This window comes from Dermacentor variabilis, chromosome 1, assembly GCF_050947875.1.
Source record: "Dermacentor variabilis isolate Ectoservices chromosome 1, ASM5094787v1, whole genome shotgun sequence".
NCBI classification, from domain to species: domain Eukaryota; kingdom Metazoa; phylum Arthropoda; class Arachnida; order Ixodida; family Ixodidae; genus Dermacentor; species Dermacentor variabilis.
The window spans coordinates 41,314,859-41,342,414 of NC_134568.1; the positions used below are offsets into that span (position 1 = coordinate 41,314,859).

The 27,556-nt window shown below is 44.7% G+C and overlaps 1 protein-coding gene across 1 annotated transcript in view; it reads right to left on the reverse strand.

Annotated features, from left to right (window-relative positions):
* LOC142576687 (visual pigment-like receptor peropsin) overlaps positions 1-27,556 on the reverse strand; it is a 289,960-nt gene that overhangs the window by 166,965 nt on the left and 95,439 nt on the right. The window contains exons 2-3 of the mRNA XM_075686923.1: positions 18,533-18,660; positions 10,575-10,671 (exon numbers count right to left, since the gene is read on the reverse strand). Coding sequence (XP_075543038.1) covers positions 10,575-10,671; positions 18,533-18,660 — 225 coding nt within the window. The remainder of the gene's footprint in view (positions 1-10,574; positions 10,672-18,532; positions 18,661-27,556) is intronic.

Consider the following 27,556-nt stretch of genomic DNA (forward strand, 5'->3'; position numbering starts at 1 on the left):
TGGTCGTCCAGCAAATAGAGCAGAAAGAGAACTTTCAAAGGTAATCGGTCTTCTGAGCAAATGTCTCCATGGACGAACAAGAACACCAATGAGTCGCTCAACCAGCTCATCTGGTGCCGCTGCCCTAAGAAAACTTTGTCAGTACTTACGCATTGAAGACAGCTACTATCAATACTGTAGCCTACTACAATGACGGTAATTCTGCACGAAAAGCTGTTCTGGAGGCCCTTGGAATTGGTCCAGGTCTGTTTTGTAGTATTGCCCTCGACAGGATGGAGAAAGAGCATGTTGACAGGGTAGAATTCTATGACTCTGCCGAGAGCAAGGAAAGACAACAGATAAAAAGGAACACTAACAAGGGTTTTGGAGACACCTGCAAGAAAGTCAGCAGTGAAATGTATTCTCCTGGGGCATTCTGAGCATTCAGAAGCAGTATTCGTACGAAAACTTCATTTCTCCCAAACTGGATTTTTTATCAATTTTTCAAGTTCAATGTACCTTTTCTCAGAAAGTATTCATCCCATTCCATTCAGACTTTGTACAAATGTACAACAACCAGTCATCAATACCCTGAACTAAAAAAATCTCTTATGATTTAAATGGTAACTCTGGAAAAAATTACACTGCAAGAAACTCCTTGTAGCTTTGTGCAAGCAGAGATATGTTTGGGGGTGCGAACTTCACAGTGTATCTGATATATCTTTGGTTCAGATATAACCTATGTGTATTAAGATTGACACTGCAATCTCAGCACATTCCTCTGCGTGGTTGCAGAGAAAAGGTACATCAAATAATTAAACACACCTGAACTTTTGGGAGTGGGCCACATGAAAGGCATACCATGTAGACACAAACAAAGTCTCTCATGTTGTACCCAAGAGCATCTTTTGTAAGCAGGTGAAATTTGATGTGAATGCCTGCAGTCATTTCTAAAATATTACGTTAAAACTAACATGTACTATTTACGCTACCATACCTCCTTAAACAGCTCCTTTTCTCGAATCATGTTTTGACAGCAAAGGTTGCCGAATGTAACTTATCGAGAAATGTTTTGATCCTTGAAGAAATGATCATTCGAAGGACACGCTTCAGTACATCGAGCTAATAGCAGTATAAGTAAGGTGCACGCTAAAAGGAAGCAGTGACAAACGCGTACACCAGTGCAGAGGAAATTTTCTTTCGGGAGTTAGTGACAATGTTATCAAGATGAAAGTGAGCTTTTATAAAGTACCAACTTTCGACAACCTCCTTTAAGTAGCCCGAAGTTGGTACGTCTCTGGCAGCTGACGACGCAACTATTTCTGGAAAGTAGTTGCACCAGGGAAATTTTAACATTTCTATCCGAACAGGACTCATCACGAAAGCAGAACAGACGTAAGACAAGTTGCTTAGCTTATAGGTGTATCCGGCCTCGGCGTCCAAATTTAGTCTAGGCGAAATGCAAAAAAAAAATCGTGTGCTTAGATTTACGTGCGAGTTAATAAAACCCAGGGCGGTCAAAATTATCCCCAAGTGCTTCACTACAGCGTGCCTCGTAGTCAAATCGCGGTTGTGGAAGGTAACCCCTGAATTTAAACAATTTTTACCACCACATGGCCTCAACACACGAGCTACAGACAAAAGGAGCAAAGAAATGGAAAGCTGGCAACATAATCAATGAGCAGTGTAATACCTGCAGGACATACATAACTAGAGCTGTTATAGGAACACATTGCAAGCTTCAACTCGGCTGCTTGTGGAAAACTGCCGCCCGTGTCCCCCCATGTGTTAACCTTATCCTGTACTTCTGTAACTTTTGAGGACGAGTGATTGCTATTTTGATATTGAGAGAGTGTTACGTTTAAGTACGTCATGTCCTGCTTCCATTGAATTCCTGCAAAGTGGTTTTAGGCATCATACACCATAGACCACACCGAAATATTGAGTTCTTGTCAAAGTTAACAGTTGTACCAGAAACTGCACGCAGAAACGTGTAGCGTGATGACACGGCGAGTGTCTACAATTGTCTTTTAAGCGCAAAATAAGGCTATGCTACCAGCATAGGCAAGTACACGAACCTCATTTAAAGGCAATATCAATCAATGAAAGTTATAGTCTTTCAAAATTTGCGCGTAAAGCCGTTTCAAACGCAAACCGAACCAGGGGATAATGGTCAGACCTGCCTTACCGACACCACGAAGTAGGTAGATTCGGTTAGACAACCTTTAAGTATTAGCGTTGCCGAGCGATTAGACTAACAAATGCTGACGAACCTTTAAGAATACGTCACGCAATCTTTACGTGCTCTAACACACAAAACAAGAAGCATTGACTAACTTCATTAAATGCCTTTGCGAAATCAACCCGCATTATTCCGGCCTGGCCTACGCTTTCTGCTACACACTCAAGCAGGGACTGTGCAACGTAGATGCTTGTCTGGATTAAGCTCCCTCTAATAGTACATCATTGATGGTCTCCAACAATTGATTCAATTACGGCTTGAACTCGGCTAGGTAGGTAGCCGAATTCAAGCCGGCTAGGTAGCATCATCGCAAATATTTTATAGTTGACGTTGTATAAAGTTAGCGGGGGCAATATTCCTGAAATGTTTGCAATTTAGTTGCATTACTGCTTTTTGGGATAAATATTGCGTGTCGTTTATATAGCGTGGTGGGTAGGTATCCTAATGTATAAGCTTGTTCACATACACTCTAGGCAGAAAGGAAGCTAACACAGAGCAAAAACACCCATAGAAATCTACATTCAATCAATCATGGCCATGAGTTTTGCCGTTAACTAGCGAGGCAACGCTTGCCTCAACTTCTGAGATACTGATGACGAAAATACCGGTCCTTAGAACTTTTAGGTTTTAGCGGTGCATGCTGATGGGTTCAAGAACACCCTCCTTCGGGTGCACAATTACTGCTCAATACCCATTTCCCCCCCTTCACGGATGTTTTTTTTTTTTGTATTGTGTAGTGATGTTCCTGCCCACACGCAAACTTCGTATGTGGTTTTATTAGCTAATGGCTGCTAAATAGGTGTAAAGCAAGGAGTAAATAAAAAAACACAATTTACGCCCTTGTAACACCCTTCAAGTTGAGAAATTGTCCCTGTGTATCATTCTTTCTAATAATGGGTTTTTTCTAAAGAAATTCTTGCGCTGTGACACCCGTACACGACATGGACGAGAACCTATTCGTCTTCGTTGTCATTCCGCATTTCCATGCTACGTATACAAGAGTAAGGACATTACAGGCTCAGGAATATCATTAAAAGCTAAAGAACTACAGACAACTATAGAGAGACAGAGTAGCGCTGAGATTGAAGCAAACTCCGTGACAAAGAGATCAGAAGCAGTAATGATATAAGAAGAGCGATAAGAAATAATTTTTACATGTTTCTCCATATACAGGACGTCCCAACTATCATGCACCAAGATTTTTTTAAAAGTCGCAGTTTCGCCCGAAAGACGAAGCATCGACTGCGATAGAAAATTCGTGGGCAGCTACATGAAGTAAGGAGAGTAGGTTTATCGGGCCTATAAAGTTGGAAATATTCTATTGCTAACTGAATTAACAAGCGAAGTGCATCAAGCGGCCAGTCGCGCGGCAATTTTGCGTGCATTTGCGGGCTTCCCTCACGCTCGGAAAAAAAGTTTTATGTAGCACGCATCGAGGAACAGAAAGCTGTATCGGGAGTTGTCCATGTTGCTCTGCAATTTTCTCATTGACACTTTTAATCTAATAATAATAATAATTGAGACGTGGATTAATTAATACGGACTAATTATGTAATTAGGGAGAAATTTAAAGAATAATCTGAGTATGTCCAAGCAACGGCTCCAGCATTAGCTTTGTTCTGTCCAGCTGCGAGGAATTTACATATATTTTAATTTTTGGCTCAAGTTACGTGGAGACCCTGTGTACAGCTGGAGCAAGCAAGAAATGTACAGCGTCTGCAATAAGCTCATCCTCTTTGCCCTTTAGTCCTTTTCCCCCTAAAAGGAAAGCATAAGAAAAGCGACCGAAGGACCCTCGAAGGAAACCCTGTTTTCAAACGGAGTCGTATTTCTGGAGGAAAATATTTTGGTCATCATGAAAAATGTCCACGTGTGCATAGGCGCGTCGCGTCGTTTGTAAGTTACAGCTCTCAACTCGCACTGGCATGAAAGACTTTACAAGGCGACATTTTCGAAGGAACGTTCCTCCGAGAAAAAGAAAAAAAGAAAGAAAAAAGCAGCAGTAGCGTTGCCAGGCGCGAGGTTGAGCCACGCCTTACTTCTCTTAAAATCGGTAGTAGTACTTGCTCAGATTACGGTGGAAAAAAGAAATGTGTATGCGTTCTTTGACGAGCACAAAGTGCAGATGTACGAGGCCCTCGACAAATATATCCGACAGCAGCGTGGTTTTAGGATACGACGAAAAAGATTACGACTATAGTGTTTATGTACTTATTCTTCAAAAGAGGCGGCGCACATCTCAGCACTGAGCGTCTACTTCTCAATTCTCCTGCAGCAGCTAATACAAGCAGGGTATGCATTCCACGTGAAAGCGAGCCTTGGAGCGTGGGTGCGCTTTGCTTCCGTAATTCAGCTCGGAAACGATGACTCTCTTCTTAGTCCCAACATGCACGAGAAGCCGGGTTAGAATATTTGCAGGACTGTATATTGGCGAATAGTAACTCTGCCTGACCAGTTCGTCATGCGCGCGCTTCATGGCAAAGGGGTAAGGAAGAAATGCGACGAAATACAGTAATAGAGCCCAAACGTGTAGCCGCTGGCATCGCCGTTAACCACGTAGTTCGGGCTGAATCTTTAGAATCTACTGCTGAAAGCTAAATTTTGAAGCGACGTATTTACCAAGAGCGAGGCGTGAGTCTGTCACGTTCCTCAAGGATATTTGCTCGCTGCAGTTACGTTCGGGAAGGTGTAATGAAATGCGTGGCATATTTATTATTATTATTATTTAAAAATACCTTACAGGCCTCAAGGTGAGGCATTGAGTAAGGGTGGCAGTACATAGAAAATACATAGAATACAAGACATCTATAAACCGTATCTGTTTACAGCGTACAACCGCAAGTACAACTGAGATGAAAAAAGAATTATTTAGTTCACGATTCACTAGGGAAAAGAAGAAACATAAAAAACATAATATAATAACAACGAATAAATCACACAGATTGTTTTCAGTGAAGTCGTGTAATTAACAAGATCAGAGTGTTAAACAGTAATAATGAACAACAATGACAGAAAAGTTACGGAAGCGACATTCCAACGAAACGGTAACCATAACGACATAACGGTAATAATGCGACAATAAGCTGTAAAAGATAGTGCAAATACAGAAAGCATTGTGCGACAAACGTAAAACTTCACTTTTCTTTAGTCATGCATTCAGTCAAGGCATCACGAAATGAATCGTAGTTGGACTGGCTTGCAATGCTGTCCGGGAGCGAATTCCATATTCCGATGGCACGAGGGAGAGCAGAGTAATGGAATGCGTTTGTAGACCCGTAAAGGCGGGCATAGCTGAAATGATTATGAAGCCTATGTGACGTGGAGTAGGGTCGTTGCAAGCATGCGCGTGTTCGAGTGGAGTGAAGGAACTTGTGAAGCAGTGATAAAAGGGCAACGTCTCGGCGGGTGCTCAAGGATTGTGATGAAAGCTTAAGTTTTATTTGTGTGACACTAGACTGGTAGCTGTAATCGTTTATGATGAAGCGGCTTGCTCTGTTCCGGATCCGTTCTAGCGTTTCAATTAGGTATTTCTGGTGAGGGGACCAAATGGGAGATGCATACTCGAGCTTGGGACGAACGAGAGTTAGGTAAGCTAGCTTGCGAACATTTGAAGGAACATTTCTTAAGTTGCGTCGCAAGTACCCCAACGATTGGGAGGCATTAGCTGAAACGGGCGTGATATGCTCTGTTCAAGAAAGATTCGATGTGAATAGAACACCTAGATACTTATATTGTGTAACTGTTGTAACAGTGTAATTGTTAATATGGTAGGGATACTGTGAGGTTGCCGGCTTCCGGGTAAAATACATTACTTTGCATTTTGTGGTATTTAAAGTCATTAGCCATTTATTGCACCAGTTATTGATTTGTTGAAGGTCTTGCTGAAGAACGAGATGATCATCTGAGTTTTTAATTGGGCGATAAATTATGCAGTCGTCGGCAAATATTCTGATGGTGGAGGACAAATTTTGAGTTAAGTCGTTAATAAATATTAGAAAAAGCAAGGGACCGAGGACGCTACCCTGTGGTACACCAGAAGAAACGTCTGTTACGGAGGAAGAGTAGTTATTTGCAATAGTAAACTGCTGACGATTAGACAGGAAATTTCGGAGCCATGACAAGGTAAGACAGTCCAATTTAAGTGCGGAGAGTTTTGATATTAGGCGACAATGTGCGACACGGTCGAATGCCTTCGAAAAATCAAGGTACAAGCAATCAATTTGTAAGTTATAACTTAAGTTAGTGTGTAGGTCTCTTGTAAATTCAAATAACTGTGTATCGCACGAGAGGCCCTTCCTAAAGCCATGCTGATTATGAAAAAGGAATTTGTTAGTCTCAGGATGTCTGTAAATCTGCGAAGCGATAATGTGTTCAAGCAACTTGCAGGGAATGCATGTCAATGAAATGGGACGATAATTCTCACAGGAGTTCCTGCTGCCAGTTTTAAATACAGGTATAACTTTCGCCATCTTCCAACCTGCGGGAAGGTGGCCTGTCGCAAGTGATTGTCTGAGTATGTAAAAAAGAATTCTGCTTGATATTTCCACCGTATTCTTTAAAATCTTTGAGTTTATACCATCTATGCCACATGAAGAAGACATCTTAAGATTATTTATGAGAGAAGAGAGGCCCTCCAAAGTGACTTCAATAGGTTCCATGTATTGGTAGCGTAATTCTGAAACAAAAGGTATATTTGAAGTGCTCTCCAGTGTAAATACAGAGCTGAAGACTGAATTAATGACCTCCGAACATTCGCTGTCTGGAATAGAAATATTGCTGCTGTTTTGTAATGACAATTCATCTGATTCGTTGCTAGGCTTTATTATTTTCCAAAACTTGGCAGGATTGTTCTTAAGTAGCTCAGGAAGATCATTAGAAAAATATTTATCTTTAGCTTCACCTAAAGCTGAGCAGTACGATTTAAGGTACGCTTTGTAATTCTGCCACGCTGCTGGTGTGCGATCTCGCTTAGTGATATTGTACAAGCGTTTTTTTCTTGTTCCTCATGCGCTGAAGCTTTTTAGTAAACCAAGGGTGAAACCTATCGCTAGTTATATTAACGAGTGGAACATACTTGTCTACTAATGCGCACAGTGTATTTTTAAACATGAGCCAGATTTCTTCAACGGATCTATCGCAAAATGATGGCCACATTATGTTTTCGAAGAAAGTTCCAAATTCTGAGATTACTGTTTTAGTATTGCCTTTATTGTAATCACGAATTTGTTTTCTCGTTTTACCCGTAACCGGTGGCATTGTGTTTATCGTTATTTGGAGCAAATCGTGGTCGCTGAAACAATCCAAATATTCTATGTGACCTATTGTTTCAGGTGCTGTACTACGAATGAGATCTAGAACATTGGCACCAGGTGTGGGTTTCGTGACAGCTTGAAAGAGATTAAAGTCTAAAGACAAGTTGATGAATTCAGACGATATATGACAAGGAGATGATAAATTAGTCCAATGTGGATGTGGAGTCCAATGTGGAAATAGTGGATGATTGAAATCCGCAAGAAGATAAATTAAATCAGCCGGGAAGAGTTCAATGGCTTTGTTGATTGTGTCGCGGAGAGCATTAATGAAAGAATTGTTAGAATCTGGTGCACGGTAACAATTACCTATTAGTATCCTAGAAGATGAGATCGTGCAGGCCACTCAAACAATCTTGAGATCAGAATTAGTGTTGACTAAAAATGACGTAATGGTTTTCATTACACCAATCAATCATCGCCTCCCCTTTTAATAGAGCGGTCACATCTGTATATGTCATACATGTTTGAAGATGAAAAGATTTCATCATTTGTTATTGCAGAATGCAGCCATTTCTCTGCGATAATGTCCGATTTACTGTCTTCCAAGAAGGAAGAGATGAGATTGCGCTTTGATAATATCCTTCGTATGTTGGCGTGCGATAATGATAGCGAGGGTGAAGTCGGGGTATCCATACATAGGTATCCCCCTTTGTTGAACCTCCCGTTACTTTTTCGGCACACGAGAGAGCGACCCGAAGCCCAGCCTTTGTTTCCTCGCGTTCCATTATATCGTGTGTTAAGCGCCTTGCACGAGGCGTCTGAGCCATAACCACAGGAATGGCCTGCCTGTTTAATGCGCTGTCTGCGCGGTACAAGCTGTGTCTACCGGTTGTAAAGACTCTCCCGTCGCTTACAAGCAAGAATGTGGCATGCTTTTTATGGACACGCGTACTTAGTTTTGCACCGCTGAGTGCGAAGCAGGCTTTCTCAGAAAGAAAAATAAGGCCGAAGGCCGAGCATAATTAACGCGAAAGCGTTAAGGGCCCCGTGTTCTGGAAAATCCAGCGTCGGCGTCCGCCTTCGGCGGCGTTGTCCGTCAGCGAAAATCATCCCGAACCACAACCACGCAGACCCTCCGTGTGGTACGGAGGCGTTAATGAACGTATGTAATTTTTGAAGACAAAATGCGTCAAAAAATTTGTAAAGTCTGACTTACGCACAACCCACAGGCAAGATAGCGTAGAGATAGTGTCTGTCGTCCCACGGTCCTCATGCCAAGTTGTGCGCAAATAACAATGATCATGAAGGATACAAAGGCTCCTTGTATCACTAGTGATCAAGTTAGCAAGACATGTTCCGGGGAAAAGTACCTGGAGAAGATGGAATAAGAGTCCATTTAATCAATGATGCAGGAGATATGCTTGAATTGCTTGGGACCATTCATATGCAAAGCCTCACGACTTTAAGTGCAACAAAAAGCTGGAAGAACGCCAACATTGTGCTACAACATAAGAACGGATGGGGTAAAGAATTGATAAATTATAGGTCCATTAGCTTGTTTTCAGTATTGCATGAAATATTCACTGAGATAATTTGCAATAGAGTCAAGCCACCACTTGACTTCAATCAACCAAAAGGCTGGCTTCAGGAAGGGCTATTCTACAATGGGTCGCACCCATGTCATCAATCAGGCAATTGAGAAATCTGCAAAGTACATTGAACCTCCATATATGGCTTTCATAGAATATGAAAATGCATTTGATTCAGTAGAGATACCAGCAGTCATTAGGCATTGCGTAATCAAGAAGTATAGGAGGTATGCGTGTATATCATGAGAAATATCTTCAAGTATTCCACGCCTACCTTGCTTCTCCACAATAAAAACAGAAAATTGCTTATCAAGAAAGGGGTCAGGCAAGGAGACACAATCTCTCCAACGTTATTCACTGCGTGCTGACCAGTACTCAAGTTATTAGACTGAGAAGGCTTAGGAATGAGGATCAACGGCAAATTTCTGCGGAACCTTCAGTTTGCAGACGATAATTTTCTGTTCAGCAACACTGAGGATGAATTACGAGAAACGATTTAGGATTTTGACCACGAAAGTGTTGGCCAATTAGTTACGTTTAATTAGAAAAAATTTAAAACAATTATCTGAGCACATACGTCGTATTTGAGAAGTTGCAGAGCGCGCTCAGAAACACCTTATGAAGTTGTTTCGATTACGTTATCTTCTACGCGGTTCTTTTTCCGGGCTCTGAATAAAGTCTACAAAATATGAAAAACCAAGGCAAGTTAACATCGTTTGATATCCAAGAAAGAGAAGATGTTCCGGGACACATTACTGTACCATGTGATTCGGTGTTCGATCTTTTCCCTTGCCTTGTTTGCTATTCGGGAGGAGGAGAAGACCTTGTCCATTTTTTATGTCAACCACTGTTCTGTCACCTTAATTTCCTCTACGCCCATTTTACCCTGCTTTAGTACCATCTTACTCTTAAATAGAGCCCTTTACTTAAACTCTATTTCCGTTTACTTTACTTTTCTTTAGTCTGCACTACCATCCAGATCGGCCAACGCTTTTAGGATCGGCTCACATTTTTCGTTGTGTAAAGCGACACTTATTGCTCTGGTTTTAGGCCCACACAACTTGAGCGAGCGCAACTGGGTTCCATTTGGACGTTTTTTTTTATAACTGCGCATTATAACTGCTCCCTGCATAGCTCTACACTTGGGCTGTGCGTATCTTTCGCTACAAGCATAATTTTGAGTCGTTGTCCAATGTGCAGTAGTCAGCATAAGAGTATCTAATTTACGAGACGAAAGTGGTGAGATCGATACCCAGTTACCAAGAAACCCAAATTGAACTAGACTCTTCAAGGAAGACCATGTCTGCATGAATGACGTAACTGCGCTCGTGTGCTTCTGGATGGCAGCGTTACTAATCGCACTTCTAAATAACTAACTTCCCTGCGACGAAGGCTGGACCATCCGCTAAAATGGCAGTACAGAATATTCTAAAACGCTCGTCACCCCCCCTCTCCCTCACCCCACACACACACACATATATATATATATATATAGTTCTCCCAGTGACTTACCTGGCCCATCCTAGTAGAGGCATGAGGGCCCAGAAAAGCCCGTAGAACCATACCATGCCCAGAAGCTGGATGTATCGCTTGTATGTAGGCTTGCCGCCTGCGAATCAAACATGGGGCAGCTGTAATTAAAAGCAACTATTTCTGCATTCACTTAACAAAATCAAATGAATCTGCCTTCGCTCTTCACCGCGCACCCCACCCAACCACCTTGTGAGGTAACCAAATTCTTTTACAGCATTCGAGAACGAACAATGCACTGCTGAAATAAAGTGAGCTTTGATTTTCAGTCTCTCTCCGAGTGCGAATGCACACAGTTCGGAAAAAAAGTCCTTAATTTTGCGTTAATACGGTGCATCTGTTCAGATTAGTGTGAAGTGCAGAGCTTTCATCGTCCCCCTCCCCCCAAAAAATATTAAAGCGAAAAATTTCCTCTAGGTAGGAAGTGCGCGGCAGGTGTGCCAGCACATCGACCTTGCAAAAGATCGAGGTGCCAATTGTCACACGCAATATACGGATGGGCATAAAAGTTGCTTGTACCTGGCGTGATAGTGCGGGGTACAGGATAACGCCACTTTGCAGCATAAAGTCTCGTTAGCAGTTGTCTCACTAAGTGCGAACATGCGCGATGTCTTGGGAATACGAGACTAAACATGATATAGACCAGGCGGCAGACAAGCTTAGAAGTGTATCGCAGCCGTGAGCTTAAGTGCGCTTGAATGTACTCGAAGTAACGGGGCGCCCACATTGGACAAGGTGAAAAACATTGTCTCTGACACTATCTGAGATAAAACAATTATCATACGCCGCACACGCACGCGAGAAAGCATCCGGAAAATTGTAAATAAAGTGATATGGGATCGTTAGAGCCCCGCACTAAGGATATTTACAGTACTTTGTCTTATACCATTATGTAGTGAGTCGCCAATATATTTTACGGAGGTACGTCATTATTGCTAACGAAAATAATGTTCCTGTTGAACAGATCCCGAAGACGACGCTGATTAAGTAGCTTTACTCAAGTCAGTACATTACCGTACAAGTGGTCACGTAAAATAATACTTTTATTTGTTTATTTTCTAGATCTACTCATTTATATTTTTAACGATGAAAGCAAGCTCGATTCGCCAAACTTCAATCACTGTGTTCAAAGAATTGTAGGTGTTGCTGTTCTATTTTTTGTGTGTACAATGCACCAATGCAAATAACGTGTGACCTACGGGCGCGGAGCGGTATTTAAATAGAAATTAGATTTTTTTGGTCAGCGCCTACCTACTTGTGATATTCATACTCGGTACCAATGAAGGAAAAAAATCTATATCTGTATCTGTATGGATTATCCGTCGTGGTGGTGCCGTCACTGTGGAGTTCTGCTGCTGGGAACTAGGTCACGCGTTCGACTGCCGGCCGCAACGGCCTTATGTATATTGGAGCAACATTCGAAAACGCTCGTGCATGTTAAAGAATTGCAGAAGGTCAAAATTAATCTGGAGCACTCCACTATGGCGTCTCTTGTAGCCTAAGTGTTTCTTTGGGACAATAAACCCTATGTATCAATTAATTTACAGTATACTGAGTAGAAGAAAACGCTTTGCGCGAAACGAGCCTTTATATAGCTTAGTTTTGTAAATTCAGGATCTTGGACTTGTATTGTGCTGGTCGGCGTATTTTCACGTACAGCTGCAAGATATTTTCTAATAATCTCACGGAAGCATATACCACTAATGTTGTGTCACGCGGTGTCAGCTTATCAGTTACGGCAAAAACAGGCGTTGCCGAGAAACTCGGCAAACTCGCCAAAGGGTCTTACCATGAGCACTTATGCTCTGTAAGAATTGGGGTAGGGCATGTAAAAACAGCTAGCCGGGCCATGCCGCCATCCGACTAGTCCACCCTAAGGACGCTGTTGAAGGGAGGAACCTCTTTTCACCGAGAGCTAGGCGTACGGGATTTATTTACACTACCTACATGAAGAGTGGAGAACGTTACATTTCATCAGTCTAGCATGACTCGAGTGAAGCACACGTAGGAGCCGAAAACGGCTCCTTAAAATCCCCTCTCCCCTGCCTAGATCCCTTGGCCAGGGTACTGCCGTCCAACCTTTGCCCAGTCGGAGCGTCCAAAGCTGTTTCTTTGAGTGTGAGGGTCCACACACTCACTCCCGCATCTTTGTTTCACTGAACACACCGAAAGGAGTGTGGCCCTTGACAGGAGTTGATAGACAGGAGTTTTCACACTTGACTCAAGCTGGTACACCTTGGTTCCTGAGATGACCCCGCAGTTAGCTGCCGCGTCTGTCAAACGACTGTGACGATTACCGCAGGCCGTGAGAAAACGCCTTAGAATACCCTTTTCCAGGAATTTTCTTGCTCCGGTTGGTCCATGAAGGCGACCGTGAAAACGACAAACAATACTCGGTGCACCAAACGTGTCTTGCCTTGGTGGCGCTGCAAGTCTGTCCGAGGGCTGCGCATTGTTGGCTTCACGAAGTGATTCGTCGCAGCGGGCTGGGAGGGGTTAGAAGGTCACTACCCCCGCTGGCCGACCGAAACATCTCTTCACTAGTCTCTTTGGAGGCGTGGGTTCGAATCCCACCGTTGCCACCTGCTCCTCCATGGCCCCGAAAATCTTGATTGGCCATTACTGATAACGGCTGGGCAAGAAGAGAATGACTGGTGGCAAGGGGCGTGACATGGCTTGGGGCAACCAGCTGCGAAATGCTGGCATACACCCCAAAACAACTAACAATGAGAGGCAGCAGCAAAGCGTACCCCACAGCGTGGCTCTACGCAGCGCAGAATTACCTTGGATCTCGCTTTAGACCCACCAGGCTTCAGAGAAAACATCAGTGCAAGAACAAGAAATACTCCATTTCGCAATGCAAATTTCGAAGGAATTTTGTGCCGACCTTGTTATCAACCATGGATGGAGCCCTGCCAAACGAGAGGAGATCGTATTGGCTTAAGAAGATAAAAACAACAAGGAAAATTAGACGGTATCCATAAACATAGAAGGAGTTTCAAATTATCTTGCTCAAGTCATCCACAATATTATCCCTCTTTACCTTCTTTTATATGACGGAGAAGTTGTACTGTTGGAGGGTGAGGCGCCATCGGAGCAAGCGGCCATTTTTTTGTGACATTTGATCAAGCCATGTCAGAGGGCATTGGTCGGTCTCGAAGATGAATCTCGCTCCATACAAGTAACAGGACAACTGGGCTGCCCAAACCAAACAGGCACATTCCTTCTCTGAAGCGTTATAGGCTTCTTTGCTTACATTTAATTTACGGCTGGCCTAAAGGATAGGATGTTCCTCATTATCGTCGCCGACCTGACTATGTACCACGCCCATACCCCTGTCGCTTGCGTCGCAGTGAACAATGAATTCCTTTGTATACTCCGGCGCGCGAAGCACAGGACGAGAAACTAGTATTGTTTTCAAACCTTGGCAAGCGTCCTTTTTGTTCTTGTCCCAGTTCACGTCACTCGGTGTCCATTAAAGGACTTGCTATTAGCGAATAATTCAGAATGTAGCGTCCAGAGTACCCAAGTCCCAAAAATGTATGAATGCCTGTTTTCCTTCGTGGCTATGAAAAATATCCAATAATAGCTTATTTCAGCTTGGCCGGCCGTCTCGTGCCCTGGCCGACATGACCAACATAAGTAACCTGCGAAAAGTCAAGCCTACATTTTTCCGCTTCCTCGTTAAGCCTGCTTCCCTCAACCACGAGAAAACCTGCTGAGGTGCGATACGTGCTGTTTCACGCTGCCAGAAAAATTGCGACATCGTCAAGATATCGCAATGCCTTTTAGGACAATATCTATCAGCTTAGAGAAGCTAAACGGCGCGTTCCTTAGCACGAAGCTGAGAACGAGAGGGTGAAAAGTGCCTACAGGTGAGATAAATGCGGCATAGCGGCTGGTACTTTCTGAAAGGAGAACTTGCCAGTATCCCCGCACGAGATCTAGAGTCGAATTGTATTTAGCAGCGCTGGCTCTTTCTATTCGTTCCTCAATCTTGGGTATCGGGTACACCTGATCTCAGGTGATGGCATTTAACTTCCCGCAGTCAACACACGGACGAGAGTTCTTATCAGGGGTTTCCACAAGTATTAGCGGTGGCGTGCAGTCACTCTCAGCGGGCTCAGTAACTCCCAACTCTAGCATGCGCTGTATCTCTTCCTCCATAGTTTCTCTCTGCCGTGGAGACACCCTATAAGGCTTTGATCTTACGGCTTCGGTTGATGTCCGCTCTATTTCATGCGTTATTAGTTCGGTTCTACCTAGTCGATTGCTGAATCTTTATAGATTTTCTCCTAGCAGCCCCTTTAGCTTGTCTAGCTGCTTGGGTTTAAGATTGTCCGTGCTTACCGAGTGTTCTAAAACTTCTTCCAGGCTGATTTCAGAGTTGGAGGTCGCCTTATACTCATTAAACTTGGCATTAATGTCATCCAGCTCTTTGATGGTAAAGTTAACGACTCCGTTCCGCTCCACGTACGGCTTCATCAAATTGCCGTGGTATATCCTCGCTGCATTCCAGCAACCGGGCACTTTCAGAGCATAGTTAGTATCTGAAAGTTTGTGCAACACTTTAACGTGTCTGTCCTAGTGAACTTCAAGTTTGTCCTTTCTTGAAGGTTTGAGGATCATTACGTGGTCCCCAGCGTTAAACGTTCGAAGTACCGCATTCCTGTCGTAACAGAGCTTGGCGTTCTTTTGTGCCACGCCGATGTTCTTTTCAACTTCTTGCACTTAACCGTTCCAGCAGATTTAGCACTTACTCTACCACTCTTGGACTTTCTCCTCTTTCTTCCCACATCTCTCTCAACATTCTCAGTGGGGAACGGAGTGTCCTCCTACACACTAGTGCTGCTGGCGAGAACACTATAGCCTCATGAGGAACCGTTCGCAAAGCATGAAAAGTAGCCGGAAGACGATTCTCCCAGTCCCTCTTGTGCTCGTAACAGAGCACCCGCAAAAGTCGCTCAAGCATTGAATGCCACCTCTCTATATTATTTGATTGAGGGTGGTAAACTGAACTGTGTAACAATTTTGCCCCGCAGTTTTGTGGGAATATGGAAGTCAGTAAATTGGTGAATACTGACGCTTGATCCGCCTGAATTTAGGCTGGAAACCTGACTCGAGCGAATACTGTCAAAAGCGCGTCAACTATACTTCGGTGGAGCTCAGTTCTTTCAGAGGGATTGCTTCCGGAAACTTTGTAGCCGGACACAGCATGGTAACCAGGTACTTGTAACCTCACTTTGTCTTTGGTAGAGGCCCTACCGTGTCTACCAGAAGTCGTCTGAAAGGTTCTGCTATCAAGGGCACTATCTTTAGAGGAGCTTCTCATGTTTTCTTGGTTTACCCGAGCGCTGGCAGGCGTCCCATGATCTCACAAATTTTCTACGTCTTTGAAACAGCCCGGCCAGTAGTATTCCACAAGCAATCTTTCTTTCTATTTGTTTATGCGTAGATCACCCGACCACCCAACTAATCCAGAATTCTGCCCCTTCAGTCTCTTTAGTACCGATGTAACAAGCTTCCTTTCTCGTGCACCGTCACGTTGAGCATAGCAATGCCTCCTTTAGCTGTTTCATGTAATTTAGCTTGGCTGACGTCATTCTTTTGGTCGGCTGCCAGTGTCTCTGTCTACACGTAAGAGCAGAGCAAAGTTCTTTGAGGCGGGGTATAGTAACGACCCTGTGTCGCTTGCGAGTGCGTCATCTGATTTCCCTGCAGGCGTGAACTTTGACACATGCCTTGTGGTACACGCTCGTTGAGCTGGTCATCTGGCAGGATTTCCTGAATCGCTTTTTTATCCCTCGAGCCTAGCTCGGTTTCTGCTGCCGGGGTTACCTCTTTTGCCAGTTCTGCTGGAGTAGTTTTTGCATTTTCAGTTGGAAGTGATGCGATCCGACGAGTTTCAGATCGCGTCAACGCCTGTACTACGCCCTCTCCCTGTTTAAGCCCTTTGTCACGCAGTAACTGACCCGACCGATTCGAAAATACGTAAGGGTACTGCAGTGACAAGAATTTGGAAACTGCAGCTTCGGTCATGAGCTCCCCGAACGGCCTACTGATTTTGACTTTCGCCATTCGCAGACACAAGCTGTGTTCTTCCACAACCTGTTTACTCTATGCTACTTCTCCAGTAAAGTCATCTACCGTCACGTAAGACGGAGGGACAATGTTTATAGCAGCAGCACTGTCTCGTAGCACCCGGCATGGTTTTCCATTGATATGGAGGTCATGAAGATGTGGGCTTAAAAGTTCCATGTTCTCGTCTCTTTCGTCAACGAATGAAGAAACTACGCTAGGCTTCCCACAGTTCGCAGCGAAATGTCCAAGCTTGTGGCAGCACTTACAGGAGCGGATCGGTCTAAAAGATACGAATTCCCTTTTCTGCTCTTTTTCTACGGTTTCGCCATTTGACTTCTCGCTCTTTCTGACGTCCTTCTTTCCGCGTCTACATGCTCCGGTCGTTTCGTCTGCGATCACTTTTTGAACGGAAAGTGTTTTCGAGTCCGTTTCGACCGTCCCAATTTCCATCCTCGGCGTTCAGCTTTCTACGCGTTGCGTACTCTTCGGCTAATTTGAGCGTCTTTTCCACGCTGTTTACGTTTCCTCTGTCTTGCAACAACAGCTTCGCAGATTGAGGTTTGCTTTTGTAAAACTGCTCTGGACATATGCATTCAATAATAGGTCTCTGTTCGCGTATGCTTTCGCGCTTTTCAATCACTGGTCCAGGTATGCCTTCCTTCTTCTTCTTCTTCTTCTTCTTCATTCATCATCATCATCATGTTTTATGTCCACTGCAGGCCGAAGTACTCACCCTTCGATCTCCAATTACCCTTTTCCTGCGCCAGCCGACTCCAAATAGCGCCCGCGAATTTCCTAATTTCATCGCTCCACCTAGTCTTTTGCCGTCATCGACTGCGTTTCCTTTCTCTTGGTACCCATTCTCTAACCATATTGGTCCAACGGTTATCTAACCGGCGCATTACATGACCTGCCCAGCTCCATTTTTTCTCCTAATGACCATTAGAATATCGTCTATACCTGTTTGCTCTCTGATCCAAACCGCTCTCTTTCTGTCTCCTAACGTTATGCCTAGAAACCTTCGTTCCATCGCTCTTTGCGCGGTCCTTAACTTGTTCTCAAGCTTCTTTGTCAGTCTCCAAGTCTCCAAGGGAGGAAATTAAGCTTACATTTTTTGACGACTTTTTGTGGCAAGTAAACACGACGATGCACGACGACGAAACAACATGAAACAGGGAACACATGGTACGAAAACAGCATAAAAACAAAACAGCATCGCTATGACTCTCAAACTCTCTTGCCTATATCGGGGCACCAGGTGGCTAGAATTTGTACTTAGTTTTCAGCTATGACTTTACTCACCTTAGATGTAGTTTAACAGCATGTCATGTACAGTATATTTTGAGAGCTTTAATGTAAGGAGGTCAGCCATGCAACAAATCGGCACCCTGAAGGGTGCCATAATTTATACTGTGTTCTGTACTGACTTCAATTTTGAAATTACAACATGCCCCCAAAAATTAATAATTGAAAAGGTAATAAATATTTGGCTAAATAATACTTCTGATCCCCGTCGCTGGTTCAAGCTTGTTCAGCAAAAAGTATTATTTTTGCCTGAGTCTTACTTTCTTTTTTTCCAAATGTGAGACAGTTGTTGCAGGAACGAGCTCAGTTACGTGGGACCTTCAGATGCCTCACAGGAAACAACGAGAAATCAGCAGATTAGTTATGTAAGATACCGACAAGCTAAAAAGGAAATACCATGATGTAACTTTTTTATCCTCGGGCAAAACATACTGCTCGTCGCAGCACGAAATCACGTAGCACGAGAACAGATAATTGCACCGGCAGTGCTGCCACACTGCGTGGCTCTGCAACCGAAGCTGCTAAGGAAAGAAAGCACCCAGAACGAGACGTACGAAAGCCAATGCGGCAGGTAGCCAGGTAGCGATCCAGCGCTAGAAGAGTGAGGGTTCCAATATGAGCCGAGCCGAAGAAGAAGCCGATGAAAGCGTAAGCCTGGCATCCCGTATCGCCGAAGATCCATCTGAAACGAGACAAGTGCATTCGTGTTCTTTCATATATAGTGTGTGCAAGCGGTCACACAAAATGAGTCTGGCGCAGAGCTCGCGCGCTAATGGAAGTGTGCTGTTGCCAAGACGTCTGTGCGAAGTGAGGCAACTTGAAATATGCTTCTGACACATATCGTCTCGCCTAAATGCGAGAGCGCGTATGAGCGCTCTCAAGCGCAGGCGTGCGTGCGTGCGTACGTGTGCGTGTGTGTGTGCGTGTGTGCATGCGTGTGTGTATGTGTGTGTGCGCGCCTCTGCGTGCGTGTGTGCATGCGTGTGTGTACGTACCTAGCGAGTGTGCGTGCGTGTATGTGCGTGTGTGTGCCTGTCGGTGTGTGCGTGTGTGTATGCGTGCGTGCGTGGGTGCGTATGTGCGTGTGTGTGCCTGCGTGTGTGCGTGTCTGCGTGTATGTGTGTCTCTATGTGTGTGTATGTGTGCGTGCCTGCGTGTGCGTGCGTGTGCATGTGCATGTCAGTGCGTGTGCGTGCGTGCCTGCGTGCTTGCGTGTATGTGTGTGTGTGCATGTGTGTGTCTGTGTGCGTGCGTGGGTGCGTGTGTGTGTGCGTCTATATATGTGCGTGCGTGTGTGCGTGCGTGCATGTTTGTGTGTCTGTGTGCCTACGTCTGTGCGTATGTGCGTGTGAGTGTGTGTGCGCGTGCACGCGTGCGTGTGCGTGTGTGTGCGGGTGTGCCTGTGTGTGCGTGCGTGCGTGTATGTGTGCGTGTATGTGTGTGCTGTTCTGACCATCGTTGACGCCATGGCCGTGTGCCGTGGATAACGTTCTGTTAATGATTGCAACGGACCTTTCATTGAACTTTAGTAAACAGATGAGGCTTTAAAGCGAATACGTTGGCTACCGTGCATGGTTGGGTGCTCGCCGAGTATCTAGCCTGAGGGAAAGGGCACTGCAATTTTTACTGTCAGCCTTGCGGCGTGGTCCGCATGAACAGGCTGGTGTTTGAAATTACAGAGACCATACGCCACATATCTGAGAAAGGACACCAGGTCATTTTTCAGTGGTAACCAAGTCACTGTGGTGTTACCGAAAATAAACGCCCGATGAAGAGAGAGAGAAACCGATGAGGAAAGGCAGGGAGGTTAACGATATGCACGTCGGGTTTGGTACCCTTCACAGGGGGGAGGGGATGTCGGGACGAAAACGAAGAGATGGGAGAGAAAGAGCTGTAGCTGCGCGCGCACGTTAAAGTGCACACTAAGTCTTTAAACAGTCGCAGAGACCTGTCGAGTTAAATTACTGCAACAATGCTCTCATTGCTTTCTATGCCATCTACGGGCACGGCCATGGTCCAAGGAACTTCGTTTCCGGAAATGGCCTTACGTCTAGACGGTTTAACGCTCAGGCCCGAGAGGTTCACGCTCGACATCGTACCAGGGGCAAAGACATAAAATGTGCTGGATAGTTTCTGTTGTGCGTCCACAAGAGTAACACATGGGCGTGTCACTCATTCCGATACGAAACAGGTAAGTATTTGTAATAGCTCGCACTCCCCCCCTTCCCCGCCGCAGTGGCTTAGCGGCTATGGTGTTACGCTGCTAAGCACAAGCTCTACGGGATCCAATCCTGGCCGCGGCAGACCGTTTTGATTCAAGAGCCACCGTGTCTCGTACATCGGGGGCGCGTTAAAGGTCCTCTGGAGGTCGTATTGCGAGCGAACGAACCGCTTTGATGAGCAAAATAAAGGAAGTTTGTCTTGTATTTTTTTTAAAGGTCGAGTTGTTAACGTACAGATGCATACGGTTTTTCCTAGTTGAGCATTCAACGCCGAGGCATGTAAGGACATTTTACCTATGAGAACATGGTGCCTGATGTAATGTGTGCCGCGTGCTTCGGATCTATGTCATCGTGCTGCACTGTTGGCGCCATTTATTCCAAAGTGATGGCTACATTTGCCTTATGTTGCTGCCGTGATGCTTTGACAGCGAGGCATTCGTGACAGCTGAGCGCCGTTTTTGGGATTCGTGCTTGGAGTTTCGGAGCAGTGGGCTTAAGGAGAGAGGCTGTACTAGCTGCACATGGCGTTAAAGATTTGGCGGCGCGTGCTGCAAGCTACGTGCGCTGCCCAGTATCAGAGATTATAAACTAAGAAGTTTTCGTGTACATTTAATTTTGAATAGGGAACGCCACAGTCTATGTTCCATGCTCATCATCATCATCCCGGGAGAACCACAATACGGTCGATGGCACCGTGGCATGTATGCACCATGGTCCGGTGCATACATGCCATGCATGCTGAGCATAATACGAATGCAGCATTCCAATAGCCTAAAATTAGGCGTGCATTTGGTTTGATTGTGTTTACGTCTATGATGCGCCGCAATCGTAACATTTTCCCCATCAGCGTTCTGCTTGGTTCTGCTGTTGTAAAGGCTTATTTGACACTCCGCAGCGTGTGATGGCGTTCAAGTTGCGTTGCACGTTAACGCTATGACAGCGAGACAGCGCTGCGACAGCGAGAGTACGGAACCGCGGAGCGCGCTATCCGGCCGCTGGTGGGTGACGTAAGCAAACGTCGTCTCGGCGAGCACAGCTTTACGCTCGCTGCGGCCTCTCCCAGTTTCCGTTTCCCGTGATTTGATAGCCGAAATTTATCACTGAATTGAATTGAATTGAACTTTAGTAGCCAAGATATGGTCATACAGAAAAAACATGTTTATAAATATCTGGATCAGTGGCATCATGCTAGAACGGATCCATGCAACAATTACATACATAAACTTGCAGGCAAGGAACACATGTATACATCATACATCAGTCTAAAATTAAAACTAGTAATACAGTTATTTCTAATAACTTTCAAGCATCACAAGGAAAGATCTATGTTGTTTTAGACGAACTAGACTAACGTTCCATAAATAAGTACCAAGACTAGAAAGCTTTAAGGAAGTTAAAGAAAGGTTTAAGAAAGTCACCCCAGTCATAGCGTCTTGTTTTGAATTGCAAAGGCATAAAATTTAAGCAGTGAAGAGAATCATTGCTATTTAAAGAGTTGTACACCATTATTGTAGATTTGTAGTTTATTAGCAGGCGTAGGGACTCGATTTGGTATTGGGAAAAGAGGTTTAGTAGATGTCCCATAACTTGAGTTTGACAAGAACTGGACTGCGCGTTTTTGTAGGAGTACAAGTGATTTTATGTAAGAGTCATATGCGTGGCGCCAACATTGAATACAATATGATAGTTGGCTATTGAATAGGGCAAAATAAATTGTTCTCAATGTCGCTAAGCCAAAAAGAAAATTACGGCATTTGAAAAGCGTAAAGCATACAGTGGATAGCGTTTTGTATAGAAAGTCAATGTGCATTTTCAAGTTCAAGTGGTGATCTAGTACAATGCCTAGATATATAAAGTTATCATGCCACAGTTCCGCGTGTAATCACATTTCTCCAATTCCAAAAGGTCATATGGCTTGTATGGAGAGCTTGCTTCAATTTCCCAGTTACAATAAGGCCGCTGAAAGGAAAAGTTTAGAAATTAATTATTGATTCTTAATTAACGACTAATTGCCAAGTATTACCACTCCCCACGTGGTCGCCACCACTGGCGGCACTGCTCCGAAGAAACCGTCCTTTTATTTAAAAATGGCCTTATTTTTAAATATCGCCCCTCCCCCCTTAAAGTCCTCGTGGAAACACCCGGTATACCTGATATTTCCCTTCACACAATTTCACTGATAGTACTGATACACCGAGCGGACTCATATGACAACACATACAAAAAACAAAGAAAGAAAAAAGACGCTGTTTTGTTGAATGCGCTGGTAAAACCGAAGCTGAAACCACCAGAAAACGTTAGGACTACTTGTTGTTCCCGTGCAACTACGGAAGCTCCACCCAGGTGGCTTTGGTTGAGCTGCCACATAAAGTTGTCACCGGCTATAGACCGTTTTCACGGTGATCCCGTGGGCGCTGCCATGTTTGATCACGTGGTGACGCATCCATTGCTTGCCTCAGCAGCCTCCGTTCCCTCTGTCTTTACAATGAATGTGCATGACCAGGTGCACGACACAAAGCCACGGCTTCAGAGGACATGTAAGCGTTTTCGGAGCTCATTACTTCTCGGCAGAACGGCGCGAGCAGCCTATGTGGTGCTAGTACTAAAAGCTGGGCTAAAATATGTATTCTAAGCTGTCCAATTTATTTGGAAAGATTGGATGCGCTTTGTAGACGATCACAAGGAAGTAGACGGGACAGGCGCCTGTCCCGTCTACTTCCTATCTAGCTATCCTAGCTATCTACTTCCTATCTACTTCCTTCCTAGCTATCCGATCTTTCCAAATACAATGAACCAACTTGCCCAACAACGCATCCTGCTAAGCTGTCCAAGCTTTCCGCTTATCAATTAAATAAGGATCTGTGCGTTTTGCTATTCGTTCTTACTTAAATATTAAAAGAAGCTTTAAACTTTGAAAATACATTAAAACAGCAACTTGTCAGGTTTGTGACTCAGTAATGTTGCGCGGTGCGGTCACTACCTGATTGTTTATTTTCTCCCTAGTCACTCGCTGGCATGCTCAGTTGTGATATATTTGTCCTTGCTGCGCACTAGGCTTGTAGCGTAGATGTTCTGTCATTTTTAACAGCTTTAGCAAAGCCCTATTATCATCAGTCACTCACTCATTCTGATGGAGCGTCACGAAACGTTCAGCTTCGAGCAATCGTGTGTTGTCGGTGTAGTCACTTTGACTCATGCTTTGGCGCATTGATTCAAGTGTGCGCTGGTTCACCTATTCTTGATACGTTGGCGATAGAGTGGGCGTAAATTTTTGTATGAGTTGGGGTAGACGTTTGTAGATAACAATGCAAGAAACGTTTTATGCCAGGAAGCAGTTGGCGCTGTCTAACGAGCGGTACACACTCTTGCCGACATTCCGGCGCTATAAGTCCAGTGGCGTAGCTAGGTCGTCTGGCACCCGGGGCCGATAGCTCTGCTGTCACCCGCCCCCCACCCCCCTCGGGTGTAGTCGAGGAAGGCGAGGATATCGACAATTTTCGGGTGTCTTCAGACGTATATGACACCCCCCCCCCCCCCCTACTGATCCCGTGCACCCGGGGCCCACAGTCCCCCGGCCCCCCCGGCCCCCGCCCGTTGCTACGCCACTGGCTATGTCCTTTCCTTGGAGCTTAGCTATGCAACGCTGGTGGATGAGTGAACTTTTTTGATCCCCGAGGAAAGCCCTGAATCGCGAAGGGCCGGCAACACAGGTAGGTCTTATGTAGCAGTGGTCCGTGAACTTGGACACACGAATCCATTCAATTCCCTAATAGGCATGTTACTATTTTTGCAGCCAACTACTGCACACGCCTTCATTCTGCCAGTCCACATTTGCAGCATCAGTCGAGCGCAGCGTGTTGGGGAGAACCCAGCCGCACTTCCGACAGCTGATTGCATAGAAGCAGGGAAGAAGCGGTGATGGTTTCTTATTCGTGCGCGTTCGATAAGGCAACGTGCGGAGCTCCACCAAAAGCGTCATCTCGTTTCTCTAGAGCAAATTGCTCCACGAAAAGAGCAAAAAGTGCTCTAGTTGCTTAAAATTATCTTTCTTTCACGCCCCGCTCGTGTGTCGCCGCGTGCGACCAACAGGTGCCAGCGCGCGTGCGCAGGCAAATATTAAATAGGCGAGAAGTTAGGTGGAAACGATCGTAGAGGGCCACTTTGTGAAGTCGAGTGCTTGTCGAGGGCGAAAGAAAACTTGAACGTAACTTCGAGACTGCTTTGGCAGGAGGCACCAAGGAAGATTTAAGAGCGCCCCAGCAATGGAGCTTTCAGAATTGACGGAAAGCCCGCAATGAAGAACCAGACCAGTCGGCAGCAATCTTTTGCCGGGGACTGTTGGAGCTAGCGGAAATAACGAAATAAAGACCGCGACAACGCTCAGCCTCTTATTGTGTGCTTCCGCCAGTGTTCGCACACCATGGCTTTCAGGTCAGCACCGCGGACGCGAGCTGTTCCTTCATCAAAACCGCAGCCCTGCGCGGGATGCGTTAACAGCTGGCGACGGGGATTGAGATTGGGTGCATTTGTTCGAGTCTCGTGTACGAGAGTGAAATATTCTGGTCTGAAGATGCAGACGTCACCGTGCAAGCGGTCGCAACCATTTTAATAACTATGATACTCTGGGATCGTTCATCACGCTATTTAATTCAGAGAGCATAGCCGGAAAGATAGGTAGCAACGTGCTTACACTATTTCTTCCGTTCCTTTTCCATCCTTTTGTACAATTATAACCTTCATTAGGAAAAAGAGCAGGAGAAAGCTCGGTAGTACTCTCGCGTGGTGAAGCGTGGTGGAGTTAATTGTCCGACAGCTTGTGGCCGGGGATATGTTTTGGAAGTTATTTTGCTACTTCTTATTGTTTCCTCCCTTGTGGGCACAGATGCGGCGGTCGCTTACAAGCGCGCCCTGCAAAGAAAACTGCGAGTTGCGAACTTGCCGACTTGATCGCTGGTTATTCGTGCACTGTACGCAATGCTGCGCGTAAGCATTCAAGTCGTGTAAGCGCTGCTTTGTGCGGGGTCAACTAACGCTCCTGTGGGTCCTGTTCACGCAAGGCGTTAGCCCTGCAGCAATGTGTTAAAAGTACCTGCTCATATATGGTGTCCCGCATAACTTGAGCCAAGAATTTAAATATGAAAAGCGCGTCCGATGCAATTTGAACCGAACGCATACCATTCGCAATAGCCTATAGTAACTCAGACAATTTTTTGTTTTCCCCATACCTCACTAATTAATTAAGTTTAAATACCCAACTATTTAATTATGACTGAGGAGCCTAAGTATGATACGCAGAGAGCACCTTCAGAAACCACCGATTGAGTCGTTTCCTTTACGATACGTCTCACGTGGTCCTTTTTTCGGGTTGCAAAGAAAGCCCGCCAAATAAGAAAAAAAGCCACGTGATGGAGCGTCTGCGCAGTGGTATTGTGCTGCTCTCAAGCATGCGTTGGCCATCTGGACAGCGGGTGACTAGCCAAAGGCGTCCGTAAGAGTATCACTTGTACTCTTCTGTGTAGGTCTCGCTAGTACGGAGTTGCATGGTTTGCTGGTATTAGAAGCTTACTTCTAATACACCAAAGCTCCATTATTTTGCTATCGATCCACGGGCTATTCTTGTTTCTCGTGTTAAGCTTTATTTCCTTTTGGGAGCAATGATAGATCTCTTTAAAGACATTTGCGAGGAGTTCGTAAGCTTTGCGGTGGCTGTGCTTTGTTAGAAAATTGCACCTAAATGCTCTCGCACGTTTATCTGCTTCATTCGAATTCAAACATATTTCTCTTCGGTCTTAGTTTAGAAAACAGGTCTTAGAAAACAGCAGCATCTGCTGAAACTGCTATAGCGATAAAGTAGTTCGGTATAGCAGCTGTGATGAGCTGTGACACTATTCAAATGCAACTTACGCCCTACAACAAATGTGTAAAATTTTGCGTATGAAATGTAACTCGTTAAAAAGTAATCATACATCAAGAAATAGTCTGAGTTATTCAAGCAGACTATGAACAGGCCGTGGGTTTCACTTCTTTAATGCGAATTTTTATTTTTAATGTATGGCTCTGTCACGGGAAAGACACGGCCGGTATACTGTATCGTCCAACTGGCACACTCCTGAATGATAACAGCAGTATTGTAAGTCGGTAAATGAACAAATAAATGAATAAAGTAAAAAAATAAATAAAACAGTTAATGAATAAATATGTAGCAACTAGTTAGAAAGACACACAGAAACACTGAATCCAGCGCAACATTTCATCGCTCAGAATCTTCCGAAGTCACAGCCTATATCGCCTACAACATGTTTTATCCTTGGAAATTGATTCAGGCTAAATATTCTCGACATTCCTTGATTTAATCATGGTGGCACACTGCACACACGTTTGTCTTTCAACCGTTGATACCGTGTAATACAATATAATAGTAAAGTTGGCTGATCCAGTAAGTGTAATATAATAGTGGGCCGATCCCGGGAACTGTGGCGTCCATGGTGGCGGGATAGGGGGTATCGCCTTGTTGCCGTCCTGTCCGGGAAGGTATATGTATTCGTTATGCTGCTACCGGAACTGCAAAACACGAACAGTACATGGGCGTTTTTTCAAAGAAAATGACACTAAGCTTCTGCGATGGTACAAGAACGTGAACAGTTCTTAGCGTGTACTTGCACATAATATAAAATATCGGGCATCGTGGGTCTCCTTGCACAGATTTTAACGGAGAAGGTCAGTCACCGTTTTGACCTTTGCTTAACGCTTATTCCAAAAAGTTCGCTGGATCTGTCGCATTTTTTTTCAACTCTACACAGTTATTTCGCTTGTGGTGTTCTGAAAAGTATTTAATATTGTGTATTGGAGGGGCTAAGTAGCACTAGTTATTGTCTTATAACTAATGGGATATCAAATATAACTCTCAAAAACGGTAATATAAAAATCCGCAAGATCGTTCTAACCCAGCAAGTGCGAAGTTTAGGCAAGTCCATGCATTGTCCATCATCCTCCATGGCATAATGGTGGCGTTGGTGCCAGATTTCGAGCTGAGGTCCCAAAGGACAACTCTGAGCGGTTCTCTACCTTCAGAATTAAGTTTCTGACATGGATGTGTGCTGCTTACACTGAATGCTTTTATGGGGCCTGCCTTCGCGCTTTCTTCCTTAAGAGCACCTCATTAATGGAGAACAAAGAGTTTTATCCACTGGGGTTGCGGCCAGCTTACAGGAAACCCTTCCTTCGAAGCATAATTTGGGCGTGCTGCAGTCTAGACGTGAACATGCATTAGAAACGTAACTTTTTTTTTTTACTTGGCATACTTTTGTTTCAGATCCTGGCAAAAAGAACGACGTAAAAGAAAAAATCAAGCAAGCA